Consider the following 27,199-nt stretch of genomic DNA (forward strand, 5'->3'; position numbering starts at 1 on the left):
TCTTAGCGCCATTTCCAGGTGCTTTATCTGGCTCTTCCAGTGGCCGTAATGGCGGTGGCTCTCTGAGTAATAAAGGGGTTAATACCAGCTTTGCATTCTCAGATGGTGCTAAACTCGAAATTCATGGTGTCACGCCAAAATAGATATGGCCACCATGAATTTCTAGTAAAGATAAAAAATAACAACACAATTAGCGACTCCATCTTTATTAAACTAAAGAAACCCCCACCCCCAATGCGCTGTAGTTCTGGGTCGGGGGTCCCGCAATGTCCAATCCGGCTACAATATCATCTGATCGGTTTGCTGAAAGCCAAAGCGATCAGATGATGTGTCAGGTGTTCAAGGACCTGAATCACGTGACATATCAGCTGATTGTTTAAACGGCTTTTATACAATCAGCTGATGCATCAGTGAAAAAAGAGAGAGAAAGAGAGAGAGTAAGAGAGAGAGAAAGAGAGAGGGAAAGAGAGAGAGAGAAAAAGAGAGAGAGTAAGAGAAAGAAAGAGAGAGAGAGAAAGAGAGAGACAAAGAGAGAGAGAGAGAAAGAGAGAGAAAGAGAAAGAAAGAGAGAGAGCCTGTCGGGTAGAGCTGGGCCGATTCCCCTTATGGTTCAGTATACACAAGAGGGCGCTATCAAACCAGGCGCACATACAGAACAGCAACCCCAGCTCCTACCATCATAAAGCCCTGCTGAGCCAGAGTCCAGAGCAAGCCAGGAAACCTGACAGCCAGTCCAGCCAAAGTCAGCAACACCCCCTGACAAAAGCCCAAATAAAAGAGATCTCAGAGAGCTGCAAGATGCAATACAAAGAGGACTCGAAGAATGAATTAGAGAACTCCCAGAAACTCACCATCTACCGGTCACTGTGGCGGGACTACACTCTAGTCCCATATCTGGAAAGGTTACGCCACCCCAAAGACAGGCAGACCCTGATCCTGTACAGACTGAGTGCCCACAGCCTAGAGGTGGAAACAGGGCGGCACCGACAGACATACAAGCCGCGGGAGAACAGACTGTGCCAGCACTGCCAGCAGGGGGTTCTGGAAGACGAGGCACACTTTCTGCTGCACTGTGACAAATACTCAGCAGTGAGGGCCTCCCACTTCCACAAATTTACCACCCATACCCTGGACTTTCCAGCCATGGATGAGGAGATGAAACTCCACTTTTTACTGGGGGAAGAAGAATCAATGGTGGAGCTCGCCGCCCAATATGTCACCACATGTCATAAGCTGAGGGGAACATAAGGCCCCTAAATGGACTTTCAGAGCCCAAATTGTGCCCCTAACTCCCTATAACCCTGATCCCCCCTCCCAACACACTTACTGTATTTCTCTTGCTTTGGCAACACTAATTGTATTTTGGTCCTGCCAATAAAGCATATTTGAATTGAATTGAACTGAGAAAGAGCGAGAAAGAGAGAAAAGAGCAAGAGAAAGAGAAAGAGAGAGAGAAAGATAGAGAGAGAAAGAGAAAAATATTGAGAGCGAGAAAGAGAGAGAGAAAGAGAGAGAAAGAGAGAGAGAGGGAGAAAGAGAGAGAGAGAGAAAGAGAGAGAAAGAGAGAGAAGAGAGAGAGAAAGAGAAAGAGAGAGAGAAAGATAGAGCGAGAAAGAGAGAAATATTGAGAGCGAGAAAGAGAGAGAGAAAGAGGGAGAAAGAGAGAGAGAAAGAGAGAGAAAAGAGAGAGAAATAGAGAGAAAGAATGAGAAAGAGAGAGAGAAAGAGAGATAGAAAGAGAGAAAGAGAGATAGAAAGAGAGAGAATGAAAGAGAAAGAGAGATAGAAAGAGAGGGAGAAAGAGAGAGAGAGAAAGAGAGAGAAAGAGAGAGAGAAAGCGAGAGAAAGAGAGAGAGAAGGAGACAGAGAGAGAGAGAAGAGAGAGAAGAGAGAGGGGAGATAGAGAGGAGAGACAGAGAAGAGAGAGAGAAGAGAGAGAGGAGAGACAGAGAAGAGAGAGAAGAGAGAGGAAAGAGAAGAAAGAGAGAATAGAGAGAAGAGAGGATAGAAGAGAGAGCAGAGAGAGAGAAGAGAGGAGAGAGATAGAAAGAGTAAGAAGAGAGAGATAAGAGAGGAGATGGAGAGAGAGAGAAAAGAGGAGAGAGAGATAGAGAGAGGAGAGACAGAGAAGAGAGAGGAGAGAAAAGAGAGAGACTAGAGAGAGGCAAGAGAGAAGAGAGAGAGAGACGTGAGAGAAGAGAGGAGAGAGGAAAGGAGAGGAGAGAGAGAATTAGAGAGAGAGGAGAGAGAGAAGAAAGAGGAGAGAGAGATAGGGGAGAGAGAGGAGAGAGAGGAGAGAGAGAGGAAAGAGAGAGGAGAAAAAGAGGAGAGAGAAAGATAAGAGAGAGTGCATGAAGAGTGAGAGAGAAGTAAGAGAAGAGAGGAGAGAGAAGGTAGAGAGAAGAGAGAGAGAGAGGAGAGAGAGAAGAGAAAGAAGAAAGAGACAAGAGAGAGGAAAGAGAAGAGAGAGAGAAGAGAGAGAGAGGAGATAGAGAAGAGAGAGAGACGCAGGCACTACCGCCCCCATCATCATCCCAGCACACACCCCGGCACTACCACACACATCATCATCACCGCACATACCCCTGCACTACCGCATACATCATCATCCCCGCACACACGCAGGCACTACCTAAGTGAAGTCTCCGGTGACAGCGCGGCTCACTTCAAATGCTGCATGAAGCTGACACAGAGCGGTTGTGTTCTACGGCGCTCCCTGTCAGCTTCATGTAGCAGAGCTGAAAGCGACGTGTGGAATACTGCGGACCTGCATTGTTGTTTGGGGATTAATGAAGTGGTAAATGAGGGGTTTTCTGTCTTTTATTCCAAATAAAAGATTTTTCGTTGTGTGTGTTTATTTACTTTCACTTAATCATGGAAGGTATCTCGGGGAGACGCCTGTCATGATTAACATATGACTTATTAACCCGATTGCCACCGCACCAGGGCAATTTATGATTAGCCGGGTAGAGTCCCGGGACTGTCGCATCAAATGGATGCTGCAATTCCGGGCGGCTGCTGGCTGATATTGTCAGGGTGGTGGGCTCCCCATAACGTGGCGCTCGCCATCCTGACAATAACAGCCTCCAGCTGTGTGGCTTTATCTTGGCTGGTATCAAAATTGAGGGGAACCGCAGGTTTTGTTTTTTTGTAATTATTTATTTATTTTACTGCACGATATAGATCCGCTCGCCGGCAGCTGTGATTGGTTGCAGTGAGACAGCTGTCACTCAGTGTGGGGGCGTGTCTAACTACAACCAATCATGGGTGCCGGTGGGCGGGGAAAGCAGGGAATACCAGATTGAATAATGAGCAGCAGCCATTTTCAACAGAGGAAAAGCCGCCGGAGCTTTGTGACAACTGTGCAACTGATCGGTGAGTGGGAAAGAGAGAGGGATTGTGCTGGGGATGCAGGAAGCAAGCAAATACACAATGTGCGCACATAGCCTTACTGTGAAAAGCCACGCTTTTGGTGATCGAACCGTTATCGAACAGTAACTCGAACGGTCGAACGTGAAGCAAATCATTTGAGTTCGTCGAACGACTCGAACACTGCCCAAAACAACTTGATTTTGAAATTGTCGAACGGTTTGATTCGAACATCACTCATCTCTAGTAATGGATACTGATATTTAAAAGTGATTTTATTAAGGAGACGATAGTCAATACAAGGTCTCAACGACCCATCCTTCTGGGACACAAAGAAAAAAACGGTACCCAAGGGTGAAGATGACAGTCTAATGTGACCTTTTTCCAATGATTTCTTAATATAAGTTTGCATAGCAACATGTTCAGGCACAGATAGATTGAAGATCAGTCCCTTTGGAATTTTACAACCAGGCACAAATTCAATAGCACAATCACACTCCCTGTGGGGAGGCAAGGAATTAGATCCAGTCTCATTAAACATATCAAGGAAGTCCTAAAAATATTCAGGTACATCATGTGTCTGAGCAGAAATAGACAACACAGAAAGGTGATTATGTGTGATGCCCTGGCCTATGATATTGTGCAATCTGCCCTTCTGTGCAATATCCACCTCCTCCTTGGTTACGGGTCCCCAACTTGTGAGTTGCCAAAACCAGCTAATCAAAATCCTAGGAACACTCTGCACCACACCCATCAGACACACCAGTGGACGGCCGGAGTGGAATAGGGTCGCCCACTTGGGGGGTTGGTAAGGGGAAGTCAGGAGTGTCAGGAGTAATCCAGTGTAGTGTTGGTGGAGAAGGTCAGGAGCCGGGCTCCTTGAAAGTAACTAGTTGGCAGACGGTGGTCTGGGCCTAGTAGGAGCTGGACCCCCGGTCGCAGGGGATCGTGACAAGGGCCACGGAAATGTCCAGGAGGACAGCCAGTGGACTTGGACCATCACCGGACCAGGACCAGGGTACGACAGGGTACGTGGACCCTAGATCAGGGAGTAGCTTCAGGCAACCTGACAATTCACCCGACGAGAATGGAGCCTTCAAGATCTGCTCTCCACCCGCTCCAAAATCGGGGTACTAGCGCAAGCAGGGGGACAGGACTTTCCACAAAAACGGTCCAGAAAAATCCCAAGCGTGAACCCTGAGAGCAAGCCACACTGGGGAGCGGGACCCAATTAGTTTTAAGCTACCGGGGCCAACTAAGTAGTGGACAAAGTGCCAGGGAAGAGGTCACATATCATCAGGCAAAACCATCGGGGACAGGACCCAAACTGGCTCCCTTCGGCGGCAGCGGTGTCCAGAACTTTGGTTTAGCAAGTTGTCGGTGTCAGCTTTATGGACTGAGTGAGTACACAATTGACACTTTCACTCCCGACGCCACTTCCTCACCTCTCTTACCAAGTCCCGTGGCATTCCCCCCTAACAGTGGAGGGTCACAACACTTGGCTGCCCCGTCATCACCCCGGGTACTCCCCAATGGCAGCGGTGGTACTCTACCTTACCACACACCACGGGTGGTGTTACGAACTTTAAATATACAATCCCCTGTAAATACCCCCTTCATTTGAGTGGCCGCACAACCCCCGGGTCCGGACGCCCCTCGAGCCATCGCGTATCCGAATCCGAGCAGCCCGACTGCTGACGTGGAGGCGGCACATATGCACACATTGACAACCGCAACTAACCACAGACAAGGATCTACAATCTTGAACTGGATTATGAGTCTGCAACCAAGGGAATCCCAGTACCAAAATATCATGCAAGTTGTGTAGTACCCAATTTTACAATTCTCCTGATGAGCTGGTGCAACCCTCATAATTACCTGAATCCAAAACTGGGGTTTATTCTCAGCTAAGGGAGTAGCATCAATGCCCCTTAAAGGAATAGAAGTTTGAAAAGGTATCATGGGAAAACCACAAGTCTTCGCAAACTCAAAATCAATTATTTTCAGGGCGGCCCCTGAATCAAGAAAAGCCATAGCAGATAATGAGGATAACAAACAAATTAAAGAGACTGACAAAAGAAATTTAGGTTGCACAGTACCCACAGTAAATGAATGAGCAACGAGCAAATCTCTTTTCTCGTTTAGGGCAAACAAAAATAGTGTGAGATGTGTCCACAATAGAAACACATTTCTCTGTTTAAAACCCTGCTGCACGGATCCGGACTTTTACAGTTTGGATTCGCTCAGCCCTAGTTATGATACACACTTGCATTCACTCTGCAATGTAGCTCTATGAGACGTCCAACTTTTGCTGCAGAAAATATTCCCCAAACAATGACAATTCCTCCACCATCTATTACTGACTTTTTAACACATTTTAGATTCAATCTTTCCCCAGTTTGTCAATGAACATAATATTTACCATCACACTAAACAAATAAAACTTGCTTTAAGCACTAAAATGAACTGTGGGCCACTTCTGCTCTGTCCACTCAACATGCTCCTCACCAAAGGTAAGTCTAGCCTTTTGATTTTTTCTGCTAATGGGAGGTTTGGTCATTGCAAAGTGAGCTTTCAGTCCAAATGCTTTTAAAGATCATGACACTGTTTGACGAGACAGATCCTTACCCTATTCAGTGCTGAACTGGCGAGCAATTCCAGCTGCAGTGTTGCATTTGTCTTTCAAGGGCAACCAGCATGTTTTTTAGGGTCTTGAAAGAGTTTGTGATGTTGTAAAGATGCAATATTCTTGAAATCACAGACCTGGAGAGACCAACTTTTCTTTCTATGGCTGATAGGGTCACCCCTTTGGCTTTCATCTGGACAACCTGCTGCCTGAGGGTTTCAGTCACTTTGGAACGACATACCATTTTTCCAAAGTTAATACAAACTGAAAATTTAGGCTGTCAGTTAAGGCCCTGTTACATGCATTGATTCATCGTCCGTTCACATGTGCGATCGCACCCGCCCCCATCGTTTGTGCGTTACGGGCAATTTGTTGCCCGTGTCGCACAAAGTCGGTAACCCCCGTCACACGTAGTTACCTCCCGAGCGACCTCGCTGTGGGCGGCGAACATCCTCTTCCTGAAGGGGGAGGGACATTCGGCCTCACAGCAATGAGACACAGTGGCCGCCCAATAGAAGCGGAGGGGCGGAGATGAGTGGGACATAACATCCCGCCCACCTTCTTCCTTTTGCATTGCTGGTGGCCGCAGGTAAGCTGCAGTTCATTGTTCCCGGGGTGGCACACGGAGCTATGTGTGCTGCCTCGGGAACAATGAACAACTGGCATGCAGAAGGACGTTCGATTTTTTGAAAATGTGTCAACGAGCAACGATTAGGTGAGTATTTTTGCTCGTTCACAGTCGCTCGTAGTTGTCACACGCTGTGATATGTCAAACGATGCCGGATGTGCGTCACTAACGATGTCACCCTGCCGACATATCGTTAGATATATCGTAGCGTGTAACGAACCCTTTACATAGGGCTTGTGAGATAATGAAGGAAATTAGCACCAGGTACCAGATTAACACCAATAACTTGCAGGTTTCTGAAAGTATTCTCTAATTTTGATCACAGTTCATTTTCATTTATCTGATAAAAAAATTTATTAGGTGCTTTTGAAAAATTTCAACTTATGAAATAAGCTTAAAATACTGCAAGTTTACTTATGTTAGGATATAATCACATAGAACTTCACAATGACCTTAACATTTAGGAATTTAGGCTGCAGTGTATATACACGAGGGCAATCGGGATGATCTGTTTTCCCATGGCTGGATATGAGAAATGGGGGAGATCCTACATCTATTTTCTCCTCTAACTTGATATTAAGCCATGATAAATCTCACAGGTGGGGCTGCAGCCTGCTTCTGTAGTTTTAACCGGATTGGCTATCAATATGGGCCAAAATCCTGTGTAATTTTTTAAAATTATTTATTCCTTTTTACAGTACCATAAGGAAAACTGACTGCAACCAATTAAAATTACAGACATGGGCAAAGAGTGGGGGTGTGTATGTCAGTCTGCAACCAATCATAGACACTGGCACAGAGGGTGACAAGGGAAGCAGTGAATATTCATGAACCATAATTAGCGGGCCCAGAACAAGTCTGACTGCAGAGGGATCCTCCAGGAAGCACCAAGAAACATTGTATATATAACTATCCTGCTCTTACTACTGTTTAACTTCAGCCACAGCCCCTTAGTGCTTACTGTGGCCATTTTTCAGCTATTTTACAGCCTCAAACATCTCATCCCCTTTCAGTTTTATGGGGTTTGTTGTTCAGGGTTACGGTCAGGGTCAAGTTCGCTCACTGTTTCAGATTTTCTTTCCATGCTGGTTTGGAGAACTTGAATATCTTTTGGTTTGCTAATCTCTAATTACTATGAGTTTTACTGAAAACACAAAATACTAAAACATTAACTTATTATTTACATTTTCAGACGAGTAAAATATTCATAAAATAAAACTTTTCCTGTAAGATGGATTTCTGATTATTCATTTTTTACTCCTATACATTATTTACGGTAAGTAACTTTCTATCCAATAATTCATTTTATAAAAGTCACTAAACTGGTGTCCTAGAGCCAATTATTGGAATTTTATCTTTCTATTCCATGATGCCCAGGAGTTAATGAGACACAAGAGAAAAAAATAATCTCCAAAGATTTGGTACACACCATATCTCAGCTCCAGGTTTAGTATATATATATATATATATATATATATATATATATATATATATATACACATGTTCTGTATTCACTATACTTTATGTTCTGCGTGTAATGACTGTGTCTATATTTTCTGCATATTTCATCACACTGGTTGGCCTGTACAAGTCTTGGGGGATTATTCTGAAAACAGAACAGAATTGAAATAAAAATATATATTTACAACATGAAAATGACTGATGTAAGTACTAAAGAAAAAAAAAAAAATTTTTGAGGGCCTATTGCACAGCGATAATTTTGGAATATGTTTGCCTATGTTTTTTACTTTGTAGGACACATCAGAAATAGGGATGATCGAATACCGCAAATATTCAGCAACGCCCATATTCTGCGAATAGGTCGCCGCTATTCTACTATTTGAGAATATTCGATTCGCAATGTAAGTCTATGGGAAACTCGAATAATTGCCAAATAGCAACTAATCGGGCTTGCCATAGACTTACAATGCACATTGAATATTCGCATAGCGGCGACCTATTCATCGGATATTCGCAAAGCTGAATATTGCCGAATATTTGTGATATTCGATCATCCCTAATCAGAAACTCTAACTGTCTACAAATATTACTGACTTTCTTATTGTTACATATTCCAGTTTTTTCTAAAGTTAATGTCAAACCAACATTGACCCCCCAAAGCTCCCTCCTATTTTTTGTACACCCATGTGTTTATAAGGGCATTGTTTATTGTAAGACTTCATGATTTCATTTCAAACCTATATTCCCATATCTCCACACACTGGTATTCATCTAGGTACAGATGTTTTTAATTGAATGTTCAAGTGTAGATAAAAGCAGAATACACACAATAATTTATAGCAGGGGAAATTTTAATATTTTCAGTTAAAAACACCAGTTTACAAAGATGCAAAGCTGTGTGTATGACTCCATTTCTTTAATGATTTTTTTTTCTTTGGAAAATATATGTTTTTTTTCCCTGTGAATGCAAACAAAGATGCAACAATGCATGAGAAATCCCAGATGGAAAAAACTGTTTTTCTTGGATAATCTTGTATGTGGTTTGATTCAAATGTTCTTCACAAAGATTAATCTGCCCAATTCCGGCCCTGCGGAAACATCCCCAGATTTTCACCGATCCACCACCAAATTTCACAGTGAGTGCAAAACACTGTGGCTTGTTCGCCGCTCCAGGTCTCCATCTAACCATTAGATGACCAGGTGTTGGGTAAAGCTGAAAATTATGTAAACAAAATTCAACAAACATCTTTGCGAAAGAGGTATGAATCAAGACACATACAAGGTTATTCTGGAAAACAGTTGCTTCCTTCTGCTTAGGCAATGTTCCCCAACTCTGAGGACTGGTTTTTACAGCAGGACAATGCGCCATGTCACACAGCTAGGTCAATTAATGTGTGGATGAAGGACCACCATGTGAAAACCCTGTCATGGCAGCCCAATCTCCAGACCTGAACCCCATTGAAAACCTCTGTAATGTAATCAAGAGGAAGATGGATAGCCACAAGCCATCAAACAAAGAACTGCTTACATTTTTGCACCAGGAGTGGCATAAGGTCACTCAAAAGCAGTGTGAAGACTGGTGGAAAGCAGCCAAGACGCATGAAATCTAGGATTAAAAATCATGGTTATTCCACAAAATATTGATTTCTGAATCTTCCTGAGGTAAAACATTAGTAGTATTGTTGTTTCTAAATTATTATGAACTTGTTTTCTTTGCATTATTTGAGGTCTGAAAGCAATGCATTGTTCTGTTATTTGTCATTTTCAGAAAATAATTACAAAATGTATTGCTTGGAAATTCGGAGACGTTGTCAGTAGTTTATAGAATAAAAGAACAATATACATCTGACTCAAAAATATAAAAAGAAAAAACAGAAAAAATGAAAATGTGGAAGTGGTCTCCTAAGTTTTGCCAGAGCTGTATGTATATATATATATATATATATATATATATATATATATATATAAAACTTATTTATCATGGGGAAAAGAGGTGATTAGAACTTTATAATATTTTTATATATTATTCATTTATAATTGTATTTGTTTGATCATGTCAGGCTAATCCTCGCCAGCTGCCGTGGGCAGCTGGCAGTGATCGATCCTCGCACATGTCAACTGGGATCTACAGAAAGGAACAAGCAAGAAGACTGCTGATTCTTATAGTCCCCTAGAGGAAATAATAAAAAAAATGGAAAAAATAAAAATCCTAAAAGTTGAAATCATTCACTTTATTGAAAGCTAAAGGGTTAAAAAAAATTTTGAAATATGCACATATATGGTATCGCCGCATTTAGAAACGTCCGATCTATCAAAATATAAAATCAACTAATCTGATTGGTTAACAACATAGCAGCAAAAAAATTCCAAACACCGAAATTACGTTTTTGGACACCACCAAATTTTCGCAAAATGCAATAACAGGTGATCAGAATGGCGCTTCTGCGCAAAAATGGTACCGTTAAAAACGTTAGCTCAAAAAACAAAAAAATACATCACTGAGACATAGATCACTAAAAGTGAGAACGCTACGGAACATTGGAATTGGAATTGGCGCAAAAAGTGCACCTTTTGTGGACAAACTTCTAAATTTTTTTAACCCCTAAGATAAAAGTAAACCTACACATGTTTAATGTCCACAAACTCATACTGACCTGAGGCATCACACCAACACATCAGTTTTTCCATATAGTGAATACTGTGAAAAAAATATCCCAAAAAACATCATGAAATTGCACTTCTTTTTTTGCAATTTTTTTGCATTTGGAATTTTTTTGCCATATTCCAGTACACTATATGGTAAAACTAATTTACTTTAAAAGTACAAGTCATTCTGCAAAAAATAAGCCCTTATATGGCAAAATTGACGGAAAAATAAAAAACCTACGGCTCTCGGGAAAAAGGGGAGCAAAAAGAAAAATGGAAAATCGCCTGGGGTGAAGGGGTTAAACCTGTGATCAATCAATCGCTTGTGCTGCATACACAGCATTGCTACAGAACTGCGAAAAAATCATGGTCTTCTGTGAACGCCAGCTTTAGGCTGACTGTCTCTAGAGTACAATCATGACTGGCACTGGGGTCTTCTTCAGCCATTTTGGGAACCCATCAGTGCCTTGTGATTTCGTCATAAGCTCACCAATGGGCGCATGGAATGATGAGCCCCCTGCTGATGAGCAGTAAATGTCGTAGTCAGAGATTGACAGGTTAGAAGCCATGGGCAGAGCTCAGCTGTGTGCACAATGGTAAGAAGCAAATGAGGCTCGATATTGCAGCCATCATTTGCCAGGAATTATGTTGTCTCGTCATGTGAGGTCGCATCAAAGTCTCAGAGTAAAAGTAAATAATATATCAGTAGGAGGTTAAACTAACAGCAAATCAACATTTTACATTTAATCATCTTTTCTTTTTCGCTCCTAATTGGGAGACCCAGACAATTGGGTGTATAGCTATTGCCTCCGGAGGCCACACAAAGTATTACACTTAAAAGTGTAAGGCCCCTCCCCTTCTGGCTATACACCCCCAGTGGGATCACTGGCTCACCAGTTTTGTGCTTTGTGCGAAGGAGGCAACACATCCACGCATAGCTCCACTGTTTAGTCAGCAGCAGCTGCTGACTATGTCGGATGGAAGAAAAGAGGGCCCATACAGGGCTCCCAGCATGCTCCCTTCTCACCCCACTTCATGTCGGAGGTGTTTGTTAAGGTTGAGGTACCCATTGCGGGTACGGAGGCTGGAGCCCACATGCTGCTTCCTTCCCCATCCCTTTTTACAGGGCTCTGGGTGAAGTGGGATTCTATCGGTCTCCAGGCACTGAGACCGTGCTCCATCCACAGCCCCTGGTATCTGCTGGACATGGAGCGGAGTATCTTCAGGGACATGGCCCTGCTACATGGAGGTACTCTGTGTCCCTGTGGGGACCGCGCAGACACACGGCAGCACTGCTGGGTGTGTTAGTGCGCCAGGGACAGCGGCGCTGTCCGCACTAGTGCCATCGCACACCACAGCGTTGCTGGGTGTGTTAGTGTATTGGGTGACTACTGCGCTAACCGCCGCTGCCACTTTTATTTAAGGCGCCGCTGGGATTTGTGGTGCGCCGGGGACTTCCGCGCCGGCCAGCACTGATATGCCGGCCGCGCTTATTAACTCGAGTCCCCGGCTTCTGGGCCTAGTCTCCCTTCGTTACCGCCCACAGGCCTGACAGTCAGGGTAGGGGCGTGACGCTGCATAGCACAGCAGCGCTGAGAGCTGGAGTATGTTTTGCATACTCCACCCCTCTCACTGTGTGCACTGTGAAACCGGATTCCCGCACTTTCTCAGGCACGCCCACGGCTTCCTTCTCTACAAGGACGCCGGCAGCCATTAGTGTCAGTTTCTATACGATACAGAGACAAGTGTGGAAGACCCTGGCATTCTGATAGTCACACAATCGCTGCAACAGGCGTTAAGCAGCACCTGTGGTGCTAACCCCACTAGTGCAGAAGTGCACTTATAGATATGCTTGTACTATATACATTGCACTGTTTGGTCGCACGTTGTATATACCCTCCTGGATTGTGCGGAGGAGTTATCAGCATATTCTCTGTGTAAAACAAAGGTGCAGAACCACATGTTTTTCTATGCAGCCGGTACAGCATGTACGGCTATACGGCCGGCAGGTTACATAGACCCCCATTATGTCTAACTCAGCCGGAGTCTCTGCTAATGGCCAGAGGATGAGGACGGTGTCTGCAGTATTTACTGACAGTTTTTCTGAGACTATGGCTATGATACTAGAAGCCTAGCAGTCCGGACATGTCTCTCACAACATGGGCACTGTTGAATCATTGATCCATGGCCCCCCTCAGTGTGAACAACTAACAGCTCCGGGAATGTCACACGCATCCCAGAGTCACGGCTCTGCACAGACGTCAGTCCCAGACAGCCTAAGCGGGCTCACTATGAGCGGCCCTCGGTTTCATCAGGGTCCTAGCAGAAGGACTCTCTGTGTAATGAGGCGGAAGTAGCGGCTCAGGATTCTGATCCTGAGACCGCTCTCAATCTGGATACACCTAATGGTGACGCCATAGTGAATAATCTTATAGCGTCCATCAATAGAATGTTGGTTATTTCTCACCCAGCTCCTCCAGTGGAGGAGTCAGCTTCACGTATTTTTCTGGACCACTCTGCCTTCAGAGAGGCAGTCCAGGAACACCACACTTATCCAGATATGCGCTTCTCCAAACGGCTTAGGATACACGTTATCCCTGCCCCCTGACGTGGTCAAGGACTGGACCCAGTGTCCCAAGCGGCATCCTCCAATCTCCAGGCTTGTAGCTAGATCCATAGTTGCAGTGGGAGATGGAGCTGCACTTAAAGATGCCACTGACAGACAGATGGATCTCTGGCCTAAATCCATCTATGAGACTGTCGGCGCACCGTTGGCCCCAGCATTCTCACCCTTGGGGCACTCCAAGCTATTTCAGCTTGTCTTACACAGATTGACACGGTTACACGTACATCTGTGCCGCAGGTGGCATCCTTAACCTCTCAAATGTCTGCATTTGTTTCTTACGCGATTCAGGTTGCCCTAGACTCTGCGAACCGTACGGCAGTAGCCTACGCTGCTCCGTGTTTTTAAGCAGAGCCTGGTCTGCTCGTTAAGTGAATGGAAGGCAGATTCTGCTTCCAAAAAAAAAAAAAAAAAAAAAAAAAAAAAAAAAAGGTTGCTTAACCAGTTGCCTTTTTCTGCTGACCGACTGTTTGGTGAGCGTTTGGATGTAACCATTAAACAGTCCAGGGGTAAGGATTCATCCTTTCCTCAGCCCGGACACAACAAACCCCAACAGAGCAGGAGGCTGTCGTGGTTTCGGTCTTTTCGAGGCTCGGGCAGGTCCCTTTTTTCCTCGTCCAATGTGGACTCAAAAGGATCAGAGGAGCTCAGATTCTTGGCGGGCTCAGTCACGCCCAAAAAAGAGACAGTCTGAAAACCCGCTTCCAAGGCGGCTTCCTCATGACTTGCGGCCTCCTCTCTCCGCATCCTCGGTCGGTAGCAGGCTCACCCGCCTTGGCGATATTTAGCTGCCATAGGTCAATGACCGTTGGGTGTGAGACATTCTGTCTCACGGGTACAGGATAGAGCTCACTTCTCGTCCTCCAACTCGATTCTTCAGAACTTCTCCACCTCCCGGCCGAGCCGCTGCTCTTCTGCAAACAGGGTGCACTCTATAGGCAGAAGGAGTGATGACCCCCGTTCCTCTTCAGGAACAAGGTCACGGTTTTTACCCCAAATTATTTGCGGTGCCTATAAGAACGGGCCGTTCCGTCCCGTTCTGGATCTAAAACTGCTCAGCAAGCTCGTGGACACCAGGCGGTTCCGGATGGAATCCCTCCGCCATGTCATCGCCTCAATGTCCCAAGGAGATTTCCTAGCATCATTAGGCATCAAGGATGCTTATCCACACGTGCCGATTGATCCAGAGCACTAGCGTTTCTACGCTTCGTTATAGCAGACGAACACCTTCTGTTCGTAGCTCTACCTTCCGGCTAGCGACAGTCCCACTGGTCTTCGCCAAGGTCAGGGCAGCAGTAGTCACAGTCCTGCACTCTCAGGGTCACTCTGTGATCCCATATTTAGACGATCTACTTGTCAAGGCACTCTCTTAGGAAACATGCCGACACTGCCCGAACGTTGCGCTGGAGACTCTCTAGAGTTTTGGGTGGATCATCAACTTTTTGAAGTCAGATCCGACCCCGACCCTATCGCTAGCATATCTAGGCATAGAGTTTCATACTCTCTCAGCGATAGTGAAGCTTCCGCTAGACAAACAGCATTCACTACGGACTGCAATCTCTTCTTTAAGAACCAGTCGCACACATTGAGACGCCTCATGCACTTCCTACGTAAGATGGTAGCAATAAAGGCAGTTCTTTTCGCGCAGTTTCATCTGCGTTCACTACAATGTGACATTCTCCGCCAATGGGACGGGGAGTCGACCTCCCTCAACAGAGTCGTCTTTCTTTCTCAGGCGGCCAAGGAATCTCTACGGTGGTGGCTTCTTCCCACCTCATGGTCAAAAAGAAGGTCCTTCCTATCCCCATCCTGGGTGATAGTTCCGACAGACGCGAGTCTATCAGGGTGGGGAGCAGTTTTTCTCCACCACAGCGCTCAGGGTACGTGGACTCAGCAAGAGTCCACCCTTCAGATCAATGTTCTTGAACACAGAGCAGTGTATCTTGCCCTACAAACCTTCCAACAGCAGCTGGACAGCAAGCAAATCCGACTTCAGTCGGACAACTCCACAGCGGTGGCATACATCAACCACCAAGGAAGAACGCGCAACCGGCAAGCCTTCCAGGAAGTCCGGCAGGTTCTGATGTGGGTGGAAGACACGGCATCCACCATATCCACAGTTCACATCCCAGGCGTGGAAAACTAGGAAGCTGACTTCCTAAGTCGCCGGGGTGTGGCCGAAAGGGTATGGTCTCTTCACCCGGACGGGTTTCAGGAGATCTGGCGTCGCTGACAGAGGCCAGACGTCGATCTAATGGCGTCACGGCACAACAACAATGTGCCAGCTTCATGGCACGGTTTCACAATCATCGAGCTCTGGCGGCAGACGCCTTAGTTCAGCATTGGTCGCAGTTCCAGCTACCTTATGTGCCACCTCTGGCATTGTTGCCCAGAGTGCTGCGCTAGATCAGGACCGACTGCGGCCGCGCCATCCTCGTCGCTACAGATTGGCCGAGGATGTTGTGGTTCCCGGTTCTGTGGTGCCTCACGGTAGGCTAACCGGGGGCACTACCAGACCAATCAGACTGGCTGTCTCAAGGGCCATTCTTCCATTTGAATTCTACGGCCCTCAACCTGATGGTGTGGCATTGAGTCCTGGAACCTAGTGTCGTCAGGATTACCTCAGGACGTGGTTGCCACCATGAGACAGGCTAGCATACCAACGTCCGCCAAGATTGACCACAGGACGTGGAAGATATTCTTATCTCGGTGCTCGGCGCAGGGTGTTTCTCCCTGGCCGGTTGCATCGTCTATGTTTCCTTCCTTCCTGCAATCTAGGTTGGAAAAAGGGTTGTCGCTCAGTTCCCTTTAGGGACAAGTCTCAGCGCTTTCTGTATTTTTTCAGAAACGACTTCCTCAGGTACGCACGTTCCTACGGGGAGTTTGTCGTCTCAGCACTCCGTACAAGCGGCCGTTAGAGCCCTGGGATCTGAACAAGGTTCTAATTGCTCTCCAGATGCCGCCTTTCGAGCCTTTGAAAGAGGTCTCCCTTCCCGCTTTTCTCGGGAAGTGGCCTTCTAGTAACGGTCTCGTCTCTTAGGAGAGTTTCCGAGCTAGCAACGCTCTCATACAAATCTCCCTTCCTGGTCCTTCACCAGGACAGGGTAGTTCTGCGTCCGATTTCGGAATTTCTCCCTAAGGTGGTATCCCACTTTCATATCAATCAGGATATCACCTCACCTTCTTTGTGTCCTCGTCCAGTCCATCAATTTCAGAAGGATTTGCATCTGTTGGTTCTGGTGAGAGCACTCAGGTTCTACTTCCCGCATGGCGCTCCTGCGCCACCCGGATGCACTCTTTGTCCTTGTCGCTGGTCGGCGTAAACAGTCGCAAGCTTCTGAATCCACCCTGGCTCGGGGGATCGAGGAACCAATTCTTGAAACCTACAGTTCTACTGGGCTTCTGGTTCTCTCAAGGCTGAAGGCCCATTCTACCAGAGCCGTGGGTGCATCCTGGGCATTACGGCACCAGGCTACGGCTCAGCAGGTGTGTCAGGCACCTACCTGATTGAGTCTGCATACTTTTACCAAGCATTTTCAGGTGCATACCTACGCTTCGGCAGACGCCAGCCTAGGTAGATAAGTCCTTCAGGCGGCGATTGCCCACCTGTAGGAAAGGGCTGTTTGACGGCCCTATCACGAGGTATTCTTTTACCCACCCAGGGACTGCTTTTGGACGTCCCAATTGTCTGGGTCTCCCAATTAGGAGCGAAAAAGAAGAAGGGAATTTTGTTTACTTACCGTAAATTCCTTTTCTTCTAGCTCCAATTGGGAGACCCAGCACCCGCCCTGTTTTCTCGGGGTTTTTCTGTTTTTTTTCGGGTACACATGTTGTTCATGTGGTATGGTTCAGTTCTCCGATGTTTCCTCGGATTGAATTGGTCTTTAAACCAGTTATTGGCTTTCCTCCTTCTTGCTTTGGCACTAAAACTGGTGAGCCAGTGATCCCACTGGGGGTGTATAGCCAGAAGGGGAGGGGCCTTACACTTTTAAGTGTAATACTTTGTGTGGCCTCCGGAGGCAATAGCTATACACCCAATTGTCTGGGTCTCCCAATTGGAGCTAGAAGAAAAGGAATTTACGGTAAGTAAACAAAATTCCCTTCTTTCACTCAAAAAGAACAGATAATTGATTTGAACAAAAAAGTAATAATCTTAATAATATTAAATTTGCAATCATTTTTTTCAGAATCCCTGGATCATTATTCTTGACACTGCACTTTTTGACAATTATAATCTTCTCTCAACCTATTCGTAATCAGTTTCTTGTTTTTATCTGTTCATTTTTTCCTTTGTATTTATGAATCACACCACTCATTCAAAGGGTGAAAAACTCTTATCTCTGTTTTTCAGGTTTTTATGTAACAATATGATTTTTCAGGTTGATATGATAGCAATGACATCAGGGGTTAAAAAAAACTCAGAAGATTGTAAAAATGATTTGTGTTGGTATTTTCTACTTTATAGAACTGGGAACTTGTTTTTCCCATCAATTGGACTCATTTGAGAATTTTTTATTTGCCAAACCAAGCTAATGATTTTATTGAGAAAAAAAAAAAAAAGTGAGCCGGAGTATGAGTTGGTGTACATGCAGCTGGTAAGCTCATGGTCACATTGGCCATAAGATGTAAACCAAAGATGAAAATTATATGAACATATACCCTGCTGTAACTAAAATAAAAGCATAGTGCATATAACTAAACATAGGCTACTTAGTAAACACTGTTTTTGATCAGAAAAGCGTAAAGCCATCCCACCGCGACATGGTGTAGCCAATAGAGACAGTACCTAACACTCTCTAATATTACAACCTTACTACAGTCATTACCAAAAGTTTTGAGAATGCTACAAATATTAATTTTTACAAAGTCTACTGCTTAAGTTTTTCTAATGGCAATTTGCATATACTCCAGAATGTCATAAAGAGTGATCAGCTTAACAGCAATTACTTACAAAGTCAATATTGGCTAAGAAAATGAACTTCAACCCCCAAAACACATTTCAACATCATTGCATTCCTGCCTTAAAAGGAGCAGCTAACATTGTTTTAGTGATTGTTCCATTAACGTAGGTGTGGGTGTTGATGAGGATAGGACTGGCGATCAATCAGTCATGATTAGGTAAGAATGACACCACTGGACACTTTAAAAGGAGGCTGGTGCTTGGTATCATTGTTTCTCTTCAGTTAACCATGGTTATCTCTAAAGAAACACGTGCAGCCATCATTGCTCTGCACAAAAATGGCCTAACAGGGAAGAGTATCGCAGCTACAAAGATTGCACCTCAGTCAACAATCTATCGCATCATCAAGAACTTCAAGGAGAGAGCTTCCATAATTGCCAAAAAGGCTCCAGGGCGCCCAAGAAGGACCAGCAAATGCCAGGACCGTATCTTAAAACTGTTTCAGCTGCGGGATCGGACTATGAGCAGTGCCGAGCTAGCTCAGCAATGGCAGCAGGCTGGTGTGAGTGCTTCTGCACGCACTGTGAGGCGGAGACTGCTTGAGCAAGGCCTGGTTTCAAGGAGGGCAGCAAAAAAGCCACTTCTCTCCAGAAAAAACATCAGGGACCGACTGATATTCTACAAAAGGTACAGGGAGTGGACTGCTGAGGACTGGGGTAAAGTCATTTTCTCAGATGAATCCCCTTTTGGATTGTTTGGGACATCTGGAAAACAGCTTATTAGGAGAAGAGGTGAGCGCTACCACCAGTCTTGTCTCATGCCAACTGTTAAGCATCCTGAAACGATTCATGTGTGGGGTTGCTTCTCAGCCAAGGGAATCGGCTCACTCACAGTCTTGCCTAAAAACACAGCCATGACTAAAGAATGGTACCAGAATGTCCTCCAAGAGCAACTTCTCCCAACTGTCCAAGAGCAGTTTGGCGCCCAACAATGCCTTTTCCAGCATGATGGAGCACCTTGCCATAAAGCAAAAGTGATCACTAAATGGCTCATGGAACAAAACATAGAGATTTTGGGTCCATGGCCTGGAAACTCCCCAGATCTTAATCCCATTGAGAACTTGTGGGCAATCATCAAGAGACAGGTGGACAAACAAAAACCAACAAATTCTGACAAAATGCAAGCATTGCTTATGCAAGAATGGACAGCTATCAGTCAGGATTTGGTCCAGAAGATGATTGAGAGCATGCCATGGAGAATTGCAGAGGTCCTGAAGAAGAAGGGTCAACACTGCAAATATTGACTTGCTGCATTAACTGATTCTAACTGTCAATAGAACCTTTTGGTCTCATAATATGATTGCAATTATATTTCTGTATGTGATGTAAACATCAGACAAACACAATTAAAAACCAGAGGGAAACAGATCATGGGAAAATAGAATGGTGGTGTCATTCTCAAAACTTTTGGCCATGACTGTATGTGTCAACAGACATCAATTTGAATAAGGGCTGAGAGTGACTGGGTCCCAAGTGGACACGCAGCCATGGGAAGCACTAGAAGAAATTACCATTTTTTTTAGTTATAGCAGAGTATATGTTCGCATTATTTTCATCTTTTGTTTTTTTTATGTCTTATGGCCAGTGTGAATACGAGGTTACAAGTTACATGTACACCAATTCATACTTTGAGTCACTTTTTTAATTTATTTTGTAGCTTATTGTACTCAGCACAAATAGGGTGTGGCCCCCTTCATCGTGAGCTTGGCATTTGATTATTATGGCTTACCATAGCTGTGTGTCCAGTTGGGACCCAGCCACTCTCTGCCCTTATTCAAATTGATGTCTGTTGATACACGGGGAGGTTTTAATATTAGAGAGTGTAGGTACTGTCCCGTATTGGTACACCTTGTCGCGGTGGGATGGCTTTACGCTTTTTGATCAAAAACAGTTTTTACTATGTCCGCTATGTTTAGTTATATGCACTATGCTTTTATTTTAGTTACAGCAGAGTATATGTTCATATTAATTTCATCTTTTTTTAATGTTTTTATTGGTAACATTTTGGGCTACCTGTGAAATTGTGCTTTTTACTTCACTTTCTGGAACTGAAAAACAGCAATTATAACTTGCCACTCTCCCCCACTAAAAAAATGTATTTTCACAGATCAGAAAGAACAGGCCTTATAGAAGGACCTACATGGCTGTAAGGTGGAGCTTTAGTAGGTCCCTTACTGCCACATTAATCTATGTATCTAGCAATCCATTAGCATGGGGCAATGGGAGCCAGTGCACAAGCAGCCTGGATATTTATGTGTTTAAGTGCCAGCTACAACAAAATACGCACAGCAACACTCAGAAAAGCTAAAGTATGTAAATATTGAATATAAGAATTTTGACACTGCATTACTGCTATTGGAAAATATGAGATACTTGATTTACAAATTGGCCAATTTGTGTAAGCCCGACAGCCGATGGCAATATATTAGTGTTACATTACTTTCTGACTGAGCACTTCGCCCTCCAACCTGAGCGTCTTCATTTACCTGGATCCTACCTGTCCATTACATATAGGTTTTTAACCCAGATAGAGGAGTATTAAGATACGGTCTCGGCAAAAAAAGGTACACCTTGTCGTCGGCTGTCAGGCTTACACAAATTGGCCAATTTGTAAACTAGAGCCTGCTTTACACCTTACGATTACGCATACGATATCGTATGCGATGTGACCCACCACTATCGTATGTGCGGCGTGTTCAATTTGTTGAACGTGTCACACAAACGATTCTTTCCCGTCACACGTACTTACCCTTCCATACGACCTCGATGTGGGTGACAAACACCCACTTCCTGGAGTGGGAGGAACGTTCGGCGTCACAGCGACGTCACGCGGCAGCCGGCCAATAGAAGTGGAGGGGCGTAGTTGAGCAGGACGTAAACATCCTGCCCACCTCCTTCCTTCCGCATTGCTGGCGGAAGCCGCAGGACGCAGGTAAGATCTGTTCATCGTTCCCGGGGTGTCACACACTGCGATGTGTGCTGCCTTGGGAAAATTGAACAACCTGACGTTCAAGTTTTAGCAATTGAACGACGTCATGCGATGAACGGTTTTTCGTTCAATCGCAATTGAATGTAGGTTTTACACGCTACAATATTACTTACAATGTACACTGACACATCGTAAGATTTATTGTAGCGTGTAAAGCCCGCTTAAGTGTCTCATTTTTTCCAATACCATTAATGCAGTGCCAAAATTCCTATATTCAATGTTTTTATTTAATATTTTAGCTTTTCTGAGTGCTTCTGTGCATATTTTTTGTAACTTTCTTGAATTTTCAGTGTGCACCTGTTCACACTTAGTGGATGTGTTGGTCAGTCTTTTTATATTAGTTTTAAATGTCAAAAACACTTAATTGTATAAACAGCAGTGATCGGAGCTAGCTCTAGTCACTACTGTCTCAGGCAAAATCTGAGCCCCTGAGCCAGCTCTATACGTATGCCCTGAGTATAACATACAGTTATTTCAGGGTGTACAAAACAAATAACTGTTAAGTAAATTATTACGGTCTCCATTCCATCTATAAAGGTAGGAAATTCCTTAAACAAGACAGTCTTAAATTGGTTTAAAAAATGTATTAACCTCACTCTTGAAAATGTAAGAATTTAAACAATAACTAGAATATTTTTGAATTAATGGTGCTAAAAAAATAAGTGAAATAAATATAACTAGAGGTAAGTGATTAGATTCAATGCAAAACTAATTTGTGAAATTTTCAAGTTTTCGCTGACCCTGGTGAATTCAATGTCTCTGTAATTTGATTTGTCAAAAAAACAAACATCATAATTCTACAAATTAGAAAAGATTACTTTAATCACATGACTTTGGGCTCAGCTGGTTCTGCTTCTTCATAACGCTTTGCAGCTTCAACATCACATAGTATAGCACAATCAGTTAAGTGGGACGATCATACATAGCCAGTATAAAAGCAAAGGCAGGGAATGCAACAGACATTTTGAGGTGAAACTGGACAATAAGGGGAAATCAAAGCCTAGCTATAGATATAGGAGAGAAAACCATAAAAGAGCAAAGAAGAAACTGAGATATTGTGTATAAGAATAGCAGTGAAGATCGGTTATTGTCCATTTACCCATACCACATACAGTGAATTGAAATTATTTTTACATTACAAAAGTCTTGGAGGCCTCAGAATATTATATTCATCTTTTCAGGGCATTTATTTTTCTTGATATTTGCTGTCAAACTATCTTTTAGAAAAATTGACAAAGCTATATTGTAGGAATAATAACACCATCCTTTCCTTGACGTGGGAGATGTCACTCAGCACATTAGTAGAAAATAATGCTTGATAACTTGCTAAAACTAAGAACCATTATATTTCTGGTGGAAGTTTGAGCACCTAAATACAGTACATGGAAAAGTGTACTGTAACGGTTTTCTTATTTTATTGGATTGTCCACATTATTGAAAAATATTAGAGGCAGCAAAACCATAAAGGGAAAAATTGAAACAGGGAGCAAAGAAACACGTGGGAGACAAAACAGAATGTGTGTGAAGCCTTAGGTTTCTTAAAGTAACGACTTGTAACTGGTATGCTTTATCAATTGTTTATGTGTAGAATCACCGGCCCTCTGAAGATGTTTGCAACAGTCAGGTGTGTTCAGCAGAGGAAATGTTGGTACACACTTCCATAAAGTGCTGAAACCTATTGCAAAACTCCTCAGTGCCAAATTAAGGCAAGAACCAGTTCACAAAGTAATGGGAAATTATAGTTCGTCCCGTCCAACTTTACCATTCTATGATTCTTTAATTCTATGATTAATTAAATAAAGGTTAGTCAAACCCAAAAATTTCCCAAACTTGAAGGTATCCTTAAGTGTAGTAGCTATAAAAAGCTTTAGTTGCTATGATGAAACTAGTTCATATGATCATCAAAGATTTTGTCTCTTTCAGAGGATGAGATCATCAATTTTACTACTTTCTGAAACCAAAAATTGACAGCTTCACTGCAAAAATAATGATGCATAGATATCACGTTGCAGACACATCAACAAAAGCCCTGGACATAAGGATAGTTCGTATTTTTGGTAAAAACAGTAATATCCTTGGGAGAAGCAAAAAAAGTTGCAAATTTGATTTCTATGTTTGTTTAGCGCCCCACGGGGCAAGCGGTTAAACTACTTGTCACCGGGCCGTCGACTGTCACTTCTAACGGGCGGCCTAGCCCAGCTCCGTTGCCCCGAGGCGAGCAGAAGATGGCTGGGGAGATGATGGAGGTAGTAGTTTGATGAATGTCGTGATGCTACCTCTGGTATGTGACCAGGGAATGGGCTGCCGCTGCTGTTGCTATCCTTCAGAGCAGACGATGGTAGCAGCTATGGATGGTATTGCTACCCACAGGTGGAGCAGGCCCCGGTGGGGATGATGAGGGGAGTAGTAATGGCGGCGGGGAGCGGCAGTACCGGTAATAAAGAGTCAGAGTCACTGGCAGCAGTTCTAGGTTGTTTACTCAATTTTAGTGCTATGCCGCTCACCCGGGTAATACCAGTCACTTGCTGTGATGGGCTCCGTCGAAATCAGACCTGTTACAGATCAGTCCGATGTGGTGTTCGGTGGGTTGCCTCCTTTGTAACGCCTGTCTGTGGATTCCCTGGCTTGAAGCTACGAGGGGAGCCTGTGTTTCACGAGATGTACTCTTCTCCTATATGCAGGTGCCGTGGTTCCAATGTGGGGTCTGGCTTGATGCGAGGCCCTGGATTCAATATGTCACTTTGCTGTCGGAAACTTTGAGGTCAGGGAGGCTTTAAACCGTCCCCGTACAGGCAGCGTCTGGAAAATCAACGTGAAGTATGATTTCCCCTAGGGTCCTGCTGCCCTGTATGGCATAGATTCCATGGGGAGCCGAGATCCCTTTTCACACGTCAATCGTGTGAACTTCTCCTCCTTCCCACCGGAGCACCTGTAGATGCGATTGCTTCCTTCCTCTCCTGCTGGAGAACTCTCTAACTGTTGTGGTGGCTCCTGACTCCCCCTGCTGGCTGCACCTCTCCCCTTTTGGGTCCTAAGCTGGTAGGACTGGGGCCCCTGTTGAGGGCATCCTATAAATGCCTCTCTGTCGGTGATCCCTTTATTACCCTACCCTAGCCCAGTCTCCAGTGGGAACAGGGCAACCTGGTGTGTATTTCAGTGTGTAACGTGGTGAAACCAGGACTGATCTACTCAGGATCTGAGTTTAGCATTACACCCAAAATTGGGTGCAATTCTCTGTGGCAACTGAAGCCTCAGGGGCACCACATTTGCATTTCCCACCATGAAGCATGGAAGGTGAGGTGGGATCACATGGTCGTGCTTTGCTTGTTACACTGTTGGTGACTTATTACTAAATCAAGGCACATTTACTCAGCATGGCTACCACAGAATTTTGTAAAAACAAGCCTTCCCATCTGCTTTGCACTTAGTGTGATGATTATGTATGGGACAACAGGACAATAACCCAAACAGACCTTTAAGCTATGTAAGGGTGATGTGACCCAAGAGATGGAGGACTGCATCAGAAAATATGATCTCCGCAATCATCCAACTTCAACCCAATAGATACAATTTGGAAAGAGTTAGACCATGGATTGAAAGCAAAGTATCCAACAAGTACAAAAAATTCTGAAACCATCACCAAGACTGTTGAAGCTACTCAAGAGAAGTAAAAAGGAGTGTAAATCTGTCTTCATTGGAAAAGGGGGTACTTTAAGGAACTTCAGATTTAACACTTATTCCAGGTTTTTTGTGTTACTTTACTGCTTATTTCACTTATGTTCCTTTGTGGTTTTGCAGCATTTAGTATGAATCTACAATGTGCACACTCCAATAAGAGGAAGGAAGCAATTGAAGAGTCAGATGGAAAAATGATCAGGGTCCACACATTTTCAAAATTGAGATACTAGTACCACCTGGTGAATGGTGTACCAATACGCTACCTTTGAAAAGTTGGAAAAAACTATTATGGTCCAGTTCTATTTTACGGTTGCAAATATGTAGTCAGATTGAGTAAAGATCAGAGTCCACGTAGAAAGAACAAAGCGTACAGCTATTTTTTGGACTTTGATCGTCCTTCCATCTGACTCTTCAATTGCCTGTAGAGGTGTGTCCACTGTTTTGTTCTCTACTGCATGAGCCTTTATTTTTTATTCCCTTTCCAAAAATAAAAGTTAAAAAAATAATTTAATACTTTACAAGTTTCAGTAGTACCAATAAAGAATATAACTTATCCCACACAAAAAGCCTTTGGTAGCTAAAGGTGCTTATAAAGATACATGAAAACATTTATGAAACTTATTGTGCATTTGGGAAAGAAACAAATTTGGTTTGATAATGGTAATGAAGAGGCAAACATTTCCTGAAAAAAGTGGTTCATTTTTTATTTTGATTTCCTTTGAATACAGGGAAACAACCTGACTGTTGTCAATGAGTTTTTCCTTACGGGATTTCAAGCCACCAAGAACATGAGAATGTTCCTGTTTTCTCTGCTCCTGGTGGTTTACTGTGGGACAATCTGTGGGAATCTCCTGATCATCGCCCTGGTGTCCACCAGCAAGAACCTCCACACTCCGATGTACTTCTTCATCTCACAACTGTCCATCACTGACATCTTGTTACCCACAGATATTGTCCCCAACTTGCTCTACATTCTACTGAAAAATGGAGGGACTATTACTTTTATTGGATGTATGATTCAGTTTTATTTTTTCAATGTTGCAGAAGGGTATGAATGTCTTCTTCTCACAGTGATGTCTTTTGATAGATATGTGGCCATCTGTAACCCCCTTCGTTATACCTCAATCATGACGAGTACATTTTGTGTGAAGTTGGTTGCCTTCTTCTGGTTGCTTGGTTTTTCCTCTTCATTCATTTATATCATAATAATATCAAAATTACAGTTCTGTGGGCTGAATACTATTGACCATTTCTTCTGTGATCTTATTCCCTTGCAGGAAATTTCTTGTTCTGACACATTTCCCATAAAACTTCAACTGTATTTACTAAGTATTCCATTTGTGGTTATTCCCAGCATAATTATAGTTATTTCGTATGTGAACATTGTTCGTGCCATCCTACAGATTTCTTCTAATATCAGTAGACAGAAAGCCTTCTCCACCTGCAGCTCCCACCTCACCGTGGTCTTCATATTCTACTTGACTCTTTTTAGTGTTTATATTTTTCCAACAAAAGGACAACCAGAGGGTAATAAAACCCTCTCGCTGCTATATACTGTGTTTACTCCGTTGGTTAATCCAATAATTTATAGTTTTAGAAATAAAGACATTAAAAGGGTTATCAGATTTAAAAATAAAATGAAGACTGGGATGGTTTAAAAAAAACAATAAAAAAAATATAGCAACCGACTCAAATTCATTTCCATTTGGTTAGGGAGTAATAATGTATTTTTCTTTGGTTAACGGACAGATAAGGACGGGTGATAGGAGAACGGGAGGTGATTGGTTCCTGTTTTCAGAGGAGAACAACAAGCAACCAATTAGAAAATGTAATGGGAATTGTGACCTGATAATTAGATATTCAGTAAACATTATTTTGTATAACAAATAAACACAAAACATATTTCTAAAAAGTATCAGAAATATAACACGCCTCTCGTCATGAAAAAAAAGATTGAATTTGAGTCATTTGGAAAAGCAAAAGCTTTCGAAATTTATCTCCTCGTAAGTGACAAGATTATTATTATTTCACTCCGCTCCATGTCTGGATTTTTTTTTAATTATTTTTGTTATTATGATTATTTTCAGATGTGAGGGAATCTGAACATTTTTTAATGTGTATAATTTTGCTCATTTCAAAGGAAAATTGGATTTACATTAAATTTATCGTTTGTGAATTAAAAATCTTTTTTTTGGTCTGGGATCTCCGGAATCCAGAGTA

General features: G+C 43.5%; 1 protein-coding gene across 1 annotated transcript; it reads left to right on the plus strand.

Annotated features, from left to right (window-relative positions):
- The first annotated feature begins 5,329 nt into the window (after positions 1-5,329).
- LOC142302899 (olfactory receptor 1500-like) lies at positions 5,330-26,637 on the plus strand. The gene is made up of 2 exons (XM_075344004.1): positions 5,330-5,473; positions 25,708-26,637. Exons 1-2 carry the CDS (start codon positions 5,330-5,332, stop codon positions 26,635-26,637), a joined length of 1,074 nt encoding a protein of 357 aa, XP_075200119.1.
- Positions 26,638-27,199: the final 562 nt, after the last annotated feature.

This window comes from Anomaloglossus baeobatrachus, chromosome 4 (assembly GCF_048569485.1).
Source record: "Anomaloglossus baeobatrachus isolate aAnoBae1 chromosome 4, aAnoBae1.hap1, whole genome shotgun sequence".
In the NCBI taxonomy this organism is placed as follows: Eukaryota; Metazoa; Chordata; class Amphibia; order Anura; family Aromobatidae; genus Anomaloglossus; species Anomaloglossus baeobatrachus.

Excerpts from the sequence above, each read along its gene's own strand:
- LOC142302899 (XM_075344004.1), top strand. The coding sequence starts at position 5,330 with ATGGGAAAACCACAAGTCTTCGCAAACTCAAAATCAATTATTTTCAGG. Across the intron at positions 5,474-25,707 it reads TAGGTTGCACAGTACCCACA|GGAAACAACCTGACTGTTGT; the intron begins GTAAATGAATGA and ends CTTTGAATACAG.